General features: G+C 38.9%; 1 protein-coding gene across 3 annotated transcripts in view; it reads right to left on the bottom strand.

The window, feature by feature from the left end:
* The window catches only part of LOC135176046 (adhesion G protein-coupled receptor A3-like), a 293,150-nt gene that overhangs the window by 5,964 nt on the left and 276,668 nt on the right, over positions 1–10,518 (bottom strand). For all 3 annotated transcript variants that reach the window (XM_064144647.1, XM_064144649.1, XM_064144650.1), the window contains one exon: positions 2,423–2,518. In XM_064144647.1, the coding sequence (XP_064000717.1) occupies positions 2,423–2,518 (96 nt within the window). The remainder of the gene's footprint in view (positions 1–2,422; positions 2,519–10,518) is intronic.

Below are 10,518 nucleotides of genomic sequence, written 5' to 3'. Positions count from 1 at the left end.
GGAATCATCTATGATTTACTATAAAAAGAGCAGAATGTTTTCTCCAAGGCTGAGAACCTCTCAGCTAAAAGGAGGTACTCCCACTGGGTATTTATCACAAGAAACTGCAGAGTAACTACTTCAAATTTAAAAGATCTGAACCTTAAACAAAAACATACACACATTCATTAATGAACTTAGAGACACTTCGAAGAGCATATATTTTGCTGTCAGACCTGGGCATGAAAATATTCCCTGAGACATAGCTGTGAATAGATAGGTAAACTACCACCTATATAACTGGATAAGCAGAGAGGACAGAGATACATGAATACTTGAAGTACATTTGAATGTTGCATATTTGATGCAAAGTGGAAAATGGAATGCTCCCCAGTGGAACAGCCTCTTGGGATGCTCTCATTTCAAATGGAATCTCATTGTGGATCACTTAAAAATCAGTTCAGTAAAAAAAAAAGTTCCAAGTTTGTGCATCTTTATTTGCTGTACTAATACTATTAAAAATGAATAAGGCAGATAACTCATGATGCTGTTGAGTTAGAAGCTGCCTTTTAATTCAGCCTTATAACCATGCCTTGTTCATGCCTGTTTTTTCTGTACCGCCTCTGCTACCAGGTATCGATTTGCTATGATTAACAAGATTAAGGAAGCACAACCTCTGTAACTGCACCAAAATGAAAAATGTCTCACATTTGTGAACATAAATGAGCCTTTTAATATACCACTGATTATAAGTGATTGTCTAATTGGATAAGTTTGAATAAATATATGAATATGAGTTGGGCCCTAGGCAGAGCAAACAGTTAGCCATGGTATGTACTAATTTAATACCAGAATTTAAATTTCAATTACCTATAAAAATGCCTTTAAGGAGCCAAATGGCTCATTTACAAACCGTTCTCCTTTGTTTCCACTTTTCTTACCCAGAACGCAACTAGTTTCAATTGTATTGCAGTGGATGCTCAAAGCAGTAATTAAGAGTGACATCCTCCAGAGTACTAGTGCTGGCAGAGTGCTCACATATCCATTGCCATGCTGATCATTTACACAAGATGCATTTAATGGTGCAGTCTGACTCATTTTCTGCTACTCTTTTATGGAAAGGCTTACTGTACTTTATTGATATCTCACGTTTCATGCCAAGAATTAATAACAATATGATGCCTGGACAGCTTGTGAAGGTATACTGAATGCTGAGACACCAGTTCACCAGAGGACTGTGTCAAGATCACAAGATATTGTGGCTGGAACATTTCCAGATAGTGAAAATTCAAAATAATTTGCTTTGGTGGAGAAGGGGAAGGAGGGATTTTCTTTCCCCCTGCAACATAATTATTTGTAAATTACTTTAAATAAGTCATCTGAAAGATACAAGTTCATGGTAGAAAATGAATTTGCAGAATGTGATTGTAAGTATTTAATGAATTAGCAGTTCCACTGCTATCCATTAGGTATTTTTCATATTCTTTCACTTATTTGGATGCAAATGAAGAGCAGTTCTGTAAATGAGGAGTAGTTCTGTAAGTGAGTATTTCTGTAAATGAAAAGTGATTCCATTTGCTGTAATGAAATCAAATTGAGAGAGGTGAAGCAGCAAAGCCTGAATTAAGACATTGTTCGTTCATAGAATCATAGAATCAGCCACGTTGGAAGAGACCTCCAAGATCATCCAGTCCAATCTATCCCCCAGCCCTATCCAGTCAACTAGACCATGGCACTAAGTGCCTCATCCAGGCTTTTCTTGAACACCTCCAGGGATGGTGACTCCACCACCTCCCTGGGCAGCCCATTCCAAAGGCAAATCACCGCCTCTGGGAAGAACTTCTCCCGGCACAACTTGAGACTGTGTCCCCTTGTTCTGTTGCTGGTTGCCTGGGAGAAGAGACCGACCCCCACCTGGCTACAACCTCCCTTCAGGTAGTTGTAGACAGCAAAGAGGTCCCCCCTGAGCCTCCTCTTCTCCAGACTAAACAACCCCAGCTCCCTCAGCCTCTCCTCATGGGGTTTGTGTCCCAGGCCCCTCACCAGCTTTGTCACCCTTCTCTGGACACTTTCCAGCACCTCAACATCTCTCTTGAATTGAGGGGCCCAGAACTGAACACAGTACTCAAGGTGTGGCCTGACCAGTGTTGAGTACAGAGGAAGAATAACCTCCCTCATCCTACTGGCCACACTGTTCCTGGTACAGGCCAGGATGCCATTGGCTCTCTTGGCCACCTGGGCACACTGCTGGCTCATCTTCAGCCTACTATCCACCAGTACCCCCAGGTCCCTTTCCTCCTGGCTGCTATTATTTAACAAAATTTCATGAGAAATGTCATCCCCAATAGCATGCCTGTAGCCCTTATGAATGCAGTTACATTTACTGGCATAAGAAAAAGAGTATGTTTCCCTTTAAAGTTTTATGATGATAGTTTATACTTACTATGGTGCATTGCCTTCAATCCCATAATTATTGATATTGGTTGCTGCTGTAATCCCACATATAATAAAAGGGACTCCGCCACTAATCAGGTAAAATCTGTTGAGAGACAATAACTGTTAATTTGCTGGAATTGTAAGCAAATACTGTTTTTTTAAATAATTGTACCTTCTTGAGGCATCTGGAGTGTGCAATATGGCTGAAATATTAAACATCCATAAACCTAGAAAAGCAAAGGATGAAGTACTGTCACAATTAACACTGTACTTTATGAACAGCAGAAAGCTTAATCTTTAATATTTATGTGGACCCACTTTTAACAATCTCTTGACTCATGTCTTTGGCAAATGTAGTTACTACTGCAGTCAGATGAAGAATAAAACTCGGTCTAATTGAAGAACCTACTTTATTCCACTCACCTAGATATTTGTATATAAGAGTTATTAAATATGTAACCATTAATAATTAAAAGATATTCAGACAAAGCAGTTGCATTCATTTTAACCTGAAAATATTCCCAGGGAAATTCAATGAGATCACAAGAATATTTTCCTAACTCCTAGATGACAAAGGAAATTGAGTTCAGTAAGGCAAAGAGAAAAGGGGCGGTCCACATGTCTTCTTTTTCTTTGGCACAAAGGAGCAATCTGCAGAAATCAGGAGCATTAAACATCCCTTTGCATATACCACACTTTTCTTCACTCACTCAATTCTCAGCCTTGCAAATGCATTAGAATGTGAGGGCTGCCAGGACTTCAGCAAGATCTCATAAATACCCAAGAAGATTGTTAACCTTTTTGTAAAGTCTTGTACTCAAAGGCAGAAAGTTTCACTCCATTTAACTGGTTAAATGCCATTGAACTACTCGGAAACAGCTGTCATTGCAATGCATGATCATTAGGCCACAATGATCCTAGGGGATCTCTCACTGAAGTTGGCATCCTGCATTCTTGTGTCCAAATTCAGCTAAATAAACCATCATCACATTTTCCATCTATATAAGCAAACCACAAAATTATGCATGGAGCACAGCACTTCCACCACCATGGTCTCTGAGGGCTCGAGGTGAGGAGAAAGTTCTTCACTGAGAGAGTCATTGGGCACTGGAATGGGCTGCCCGGGGAGGTGGTGGAGTCGCCGTCCCTGGGGCAGTTCAAGGCAGGATTGGACGTGGCACTTGGTGCCATGGTCTAGCCTTGAGCTCTGTGGTAAAGGGTTGGACTTGATGATCTGTGAGGTCTCTTCCAACCCTGATGATACTGTGATACTGTGAGGTGCAGAACACTGGCCCCTGTGCATATAAGGCCACAGCTGGAAGGAATGCTGCTCAAAGAGAAAAAAGGAACATGTTCCATCAAACCTAGAAGCTCAGATGGTTCTCTGAACATCCTGACTGATTTCCTGGTTTAACCACTGCTTTTCTGTTCAGTAAACAAAGTTTGTTTTCAAGCCAGTGGCCTGGTGCAGGAGACACTTCCCAATCACTACTGTGCTGTTCATTCACTGAGTCTGTGCAGAACCTGATAATGTGTGAGCCATCTTCTGGCCAGAGTCTGACCACTAGTTTTCTATACCATGTTAAAAAGATTAGGAAATTTCACAGCTGTTGCAAGGCAGGATTTTTACAGAAATAGAGCTTAAGAGAAATAGAGCACTTAAATTGAACCCAGAATTAGTGTTATAATATCTTAACCTCATTTCCCTACTCTTTCCAAAGCAGAATTAGAGGCCAGGCCTCAGAAAATTTCATGTTAACATTCAGAACCAATCTTTATCCTGGTGGTTTGAGTTGTGAACAGTGCAGAGAGAATCATCCTCTACATTCATCAAAAAGCCCTTCAGATTTTTTAACTTTATAACTTCAAAGTCATTAAGTATACATTTTTTTCTTCAAACTTGGCTTATTCTGTAGAGCTCAACAAATTCCAATGAGCAAGCTGCCTCCTTACAAAATCCATTCATTCACTGCAGTTTAATGAGTGTACATATTTTTCGACTTGAGCATGTTGAATAAGATAGTTTAACAGCTTATTATTATTTTTAACAAAGACATGTTCAATGACAGTTTTGAAATTCAGGAAATGACTAGGGTAAGCAGTGAGACATAGAAAAGTTAATCTCAATTTATCTAAGAAATAGTAAGGAGCAGAAAAATAGAACCAAGTATAGGAAACTGTGCTTCAAACTCATCTGAAGTGATTACACCATAGAATTTACCTACAATGCAAGCTGTAATTTCATTTTTTGCAGAGCTGCCACTTTTTACAGATTGGATGCTTCCATTTAAATTGTATCTTTATCTAAAGTCTCAGACAAACCAGTATTTGAGTATTAGATAATCTGCTTCACATCTCACACTTTCAGTAGGCTGCTGAAGACAGCAGTAGCATCAGATGTTCTGGAAGCACTTAGCTCTACACTGCTTCAGAAATCTGGCAAAATCCAGCCAAATTCCTGTCCTGGCTCATTCCTATGAGAAAGAAAATACCTCCTAGAAATGACATAAGGTGAAGCCAATTGCTTTCAGTGTACCTGAGTTCCACTGTACTGATATCTAACACAGCACAATGCTTGCCCTGTCTCACTGGAAGAAAAAAAAAAGGTGGAAAAAAAATAAACAGAAAAAAAAAAAACAGAAAGAAAGAAAAAAAGAAGAAAAAGCAAAACACAGCACATGACAGCACATACAAATGATTCTTCATATGTGGATTTGGGATTCTTGAAAGGTGAAGGGAAAAAAGACTGCCAAATAGAAGAAAAGTCAGTAAGAGAGGAATGGGACTGAAATAGCACAAACAGAAATTAAACCCAAATAAATGGAAATTAAATTGTAAGAGAAACAGTGCATACTCTTGCCCATTTGTCTGAGCTTATCAATGTCTTAAAGAGTCTATGAAGTAGAAAAGATCACGCTGTGAAGTCATGAAAGCGAAGAAAGACTGTTGAAGAAATTCCATACACATGTTAATTGTGAGGAAGTACTCCTAAATTAAGAATTTTAGACCAATCTTTCCAAACATTAGTTTCTATCATAGAATTATAGAATGGTTTGGGTTGGAAGAGACCTTCAAAGGTCATCATCAAGTCCAACCTCTCTGCAGCCAGCAGGAACATTTTCAATAAAAACAGGTTCCTCGGAGCCCAGTCCAACCTGATCTTGAACACTTCCAGGGATGAGACATCTATTGCCTCTCTGGAAAACCTGTGCCACCATTCCACCACCCTCATGGTAAAACATTTCTTCCCTAGATCTGGTCTCAACCTCTCTCCTTTCAGTTTAAAACTGTCACTCCATGTCCTGTCACAGCAGATCTTGCTAGAAAGTCTGTCCTCATCTTTGGTTCTTGCCAAATTTCTTATCTTCAACTAGCTGTTGACGGATTGGATAACTTATTTTCTCCTCCCTTGGTGCCATTACCCTATGTAATCATTAGTTTTTATCAATTTCTTCTTCTTCACCCAGATGAGATGATTAGGGCAAGTAGAAGTAAGAATTGATAGAGCATGAATAAAAAGAGAAGAAAAGGCAGATAATAGATAGTGATGTTTTATTCTTCTAGAAAACCTTTTATCAAAGCGCTTTATAGGATTAATTAATTTAGCTTTACAACTCCCTGTGTGGTCGATAAACATTATTATGCCTATTGTACAGATGAGAAAACAAGCAAGGAGAGATTAAGTGTTCAAGGTCACACAGAAAGCCTGTTTCAGAATGAGACTTCCTATGTTTAAACACAAGGAAGCTCTCCATTACCTCCATTACTGTAAATGAAAAGACTGTGCAAATCTTGGCATCCAAGAGTTTGTCTCTGAGTTCAAGCAGGAGCTAGAAAAATATAGTCATATCTGAAAGATCTCCTGGTTGGGGTCGTTCCCTCCCAGTATTCACTAAGCCTTGACAATGATCTGTTACTCTCTTGCAAAGCCTGACTTTGGAGGAGAAGCCTACGTGCTCTATTCCTGTGCGGCCCTAATACTAACATCCACTGTGACTTTGTATAATGCTGGCCCCACTGCCTGGGCACTCAGATTTTCCAGACCAGTTACAGTGATCTGAATGAAAGGGTTGTAGCTGGAGAAGAACTGGGTTCTGCTGGTTTTGTTGTTACAGCATTTCTGATATCTTTCAGCCATACAACAGTAAATGTAAGGGGCAAAGCTCCTGTCCAGTTATGCTCTTTCCCAGAACAACAGAACAGAGCAGGATGAACCTTGTAGGTTGAGCAAATACAAACTTTTCAATCATCTTTTTTTCCCTCCTCTCAATTATATTTTCTTATTTTGAAAATAATGAACAATCTTTTCCTATTTTTTTTGCCTAACTTACATTTACTACTTACTCTCATGACTGTCCTTTGGTTTTAAAGGTCTATGTCTATTGTTTCAGTACCCAGCTTCTACCTTCTATTATCTTTTCTACTTCTGAGTTAGTTTTCTATTTTTTCTTATTAAGCCAGTAGGCTGTCTCTTCTTCACAAAAGAACACATGAGGTTACTCAGCATCCAGAGCCAATTTCATCTGCTTGTGTTACTCTTCTACCGTTCAAGAATGCAAACGCTGATACTCAGGCAACCAGCAGTGAAACTCAGTAATGAAGCTCTGTAGGCAGCAGTAAGAGGACAGAACTGTGCTCTGACAGGTGTGACTGTTTTATTCGAGCCAGCTAACACAGAGGGTTTGGCTGTAGTCAAAAGAGCCATGCATGCAAGTCTTTAAAGACTGGAGAACCACAGGGAAGAAATTATTTGGGTTTTTTTTCAGCTAAAATGAGATACTGACAAGCAGTTAATCTATTAGAATTTTTAAAAATTGGTTTAATATTATTATTTTTAGTTTACTATCTCTAATTTCAAACAATCTGTGGGATGACTTGGAGCTTTGAAGCAATTGCCAAGCTGTTACTTCAACAGCCCTTGGGAAGAGTTTTAAAAATTTGAACATTGTTGTTGCTGGCCACCCAGGGATGTCCTGATGATTCCTAGCAGGCTTTCGCATCAGCATACATTTATTTACTGAAGCTCATTCTATCACATCTACACTAATACTGTTACCCAGGCTAATTAGATTAAAGCTAGCCTGGTACGCCTCAGCATGCTGCACTCACACCTCATAGCTGCAGTGTAGGCAACACCTATGGCCTGAAAACCAGGCTGTGCAGACAAGTGCAAATGATGTGCAGTGATTTGTAGAGGGAGGAATCACACTCATTGAACATTAGCTGGAACCCCTAAGTTCCTGTTGCAGCTGCCTGAAACTAGCAAGTGCAATACTTTTTATTACATGCACTGACACAAACACACACGAAAAAAAAGCCCAACAGAGCAGAAGACATTGCTTGAGGTGATGTCCCTCTCTTGACATCATAGTTTACTGTTTTCCAGATTCCTTTCAGCAAGAACTCCTCTTATAAGGCGAACTACCACAGAATACTGGGAGCTACACAGCCAATCTAATAGAAACAGGATAATGTCAGCAAGAATGACTGCAATAGCCTGCAGGCAGCATTCATTATGCTAACTTAACATATAATATATTCTTCCAAGTTTATTTCCATAAATATTATTCAGTAAGTCAGCAAGTAAAAGGAGAGTTCCACTCTGTGATGAATTTCTTCCTTAAGCATCTGGCTATTCTCTAGCCCAAAACTGCTTCCAGATTAACAACCTTGACTCTGGAATGAATTCTTCCAAAAAGACAAACCTTGGCTTTGTAAATATAATGCAAGAGAGATTTCAATTTTTATTTTCCTGCAGTTTGACAGAATGGTGACATATCAGAAAGTGACCTAATAGCTTCAAATAGCCTTTACTGCTGATGTTACTCAAAACATATGTATATTTACAAGAATTCATCTCTGAATGTGCATGTCTGGAAAGGTGCATGATAGATATTAAAAAGGTATATCAAAATACCAGTGAAACATCAGTTAAAAAGAAAAAGTTTCATTTATTTATCCCCACTTACTTCTACAGCATATTTCATATAGGAAGAGATGTCAATCTATCAGCCACATGCAAAATAAATATGAGATAAAAGAGAAGTCACAGCAAGACAACTTTCCTCCTTTATTTTTCCTTGAGCTGGGCTTTGATTTTAACATGTTTGTGAAAATGATCCATACAGAAAATGGTCATTAACTTCTGAGCTAACCAGATGCCACAGTTCAAGTACCCGGCAGGCAGACAAGGAGCTGCTTTGTAGAGGGCTGAATTTATAAGCCTTCTTTTCAAATTATTCTTCCTGAATTTTTCATGCCTCACATAATTTCATGGTCCTTTTTCTTAGGAATTTTTATAAAATAAAAAAAGGAGGTTTCATATGAATTTTGAAAATATACTTTTAATTAAAGAATAAAAAAAATGTCATTTTGAAAGCTATTCACAAATAGTCTTGATTTATGAGCATATTCACAAATACCATGTTAGTTTTAGATCATGGCTTTGCTGAAGAGCCTAGGTTTCTTAACTAAGATTAGTAGAGAGTGTAGAGAAACAAAAATTCATATAAAAAAAAAAAGAAAAGAAGAAAAAAGAATTTAAGAACTCAAAGTTAAAAATAAAATGTTAGAATTCAGAATAAAGAGAAGTAAGTTTCATAGACAACCTTTGTGTTTTGGTGAGCTAGACCAACCTGAAGAGACATTGCATCTAAGGAGAAAGAAAGACCTTGCCCTTTTTGGTTTGTTTGTTGTATGCTTGCTTTATTGCCTTGGGATCTGTTAGACATCGAAGACTGAGATGCTTCCTACAGTGCATTCCATGCTGCACTTTAGGTCTATCGACTTCTATTCCTACTTGTGATGGTTTGGGTGTTACCTGCCCCGCCCACACTGTGGAAAATCACCCAGACTAGACTCAGCTGCTCTGGAAATGGAACGAAGCTTTATATTTACAGTTTAGCACAAGATACAAGCAGGTATTTACAATATATACAGTTATATACAGAAATATACAAGGTAAAAGGTAATACCGAAACACAACAGCCCTCCCAGAAACCTGAGTCCCCAGGAACGACTCTCAACCGCCCTTCCACCTTCTTTTCACTCCTCTACCTTACCCAAGATCTTATCTTGCCTTATGCCCAAAGAAGACTGAAGGGTTGGCCAGAGTGGTTTAGGAAGCAGATGGATTTAGTCACACAGAAACACAACAGCCCTCCCAGAAACCCGAGATCCCAGGAGGGGCTCTCAAGCACCCTTCCACCTTCTTCCCACTCCTCTACCTTACCCAAGATCTTATCTTGCCTTATGCCCGAGGAAGTTTGAAGGGTCGGCCAGGGGGGTTAGGAAGCAGATGGATTTAGTTGCACAGATGGCAGGTTAGGTTAGAGAGAGAGATGCAGCCCAAAGCCCAGACAGCGACTCTGTTATCTAGATTTACATTCTTGTTCTTATACATCTCAGCAAGCCTATGAGTGAAGTAGACATCACCACTGTTCCCCTTTCACAGCCTGTAATCTAATTCTTCTCACCAAAACATTCTGGCTAGCTTCAAACTATCACACTGCTCAGGATTAATGAATAAATAATTTAAGTCAGAGTAAGGAGGTATTCATGCTGAATACTTCTGAAGGAAAGAGGTAAGGAAAATATTAAGAAGCATACTGATGATAAGGAAAAGAGATTTATTATAATAAAAAAAATCCATGTGTATTTTTAAGAGTTTAAAAAGAGCATTGAGCTCATGAGAAAAAAACTTTATGTCAATGCTTAGAGAGAAATAATAGCAGGAGAAATAATACTCATGCATTGAGTATTTTCTATTTGCACAATAACTTTATCTGTAAGGGACACAACAGGCCTTTCAATTCTGCTTCCAGAGTTAATTTTTAGTAGTAAAGTGGCTGATATTCTGCTTGAAGCAATTCATTGCCACCTCATTTTCCCAGGCATTTGACTACTTTGGTCTAGAGCTGTTAGATGAAATTATTTTTGCAGTTCCAGCCTACTGAATCAAATACAACTGCTTCACTGAGCATTGCAGTGCACCTTTAGAAAGTCAATTACCATCAGGTTGTTCTTCTGTCTTTCAAAGGGGAGAAAAGAGCCATTAACCCGTCAACCCTCATCAAGACAAGAAATTCTGATAGCAGCCTATAT

This window comes from Pogoniulus pusillus, chromosome 6 (genome assembly GCF_015220805.1).
Source record: "Pogoniulus pusillus isolate bPogPus1 chromosome 6, bPogPus1.pri, whole genome shotgun sequence".
In the NCBI taxonomy this organism is placed as follows: domain Eukaryota; kingdom Metazoa; phylum Chordata; class Aves; order Piciformes; family Lybiidae; genus Pogoniulus; species Pogoniulus pusillus.
This window is presented reverse-complemented; position numbering and strand designations above follow the sequence as displayed.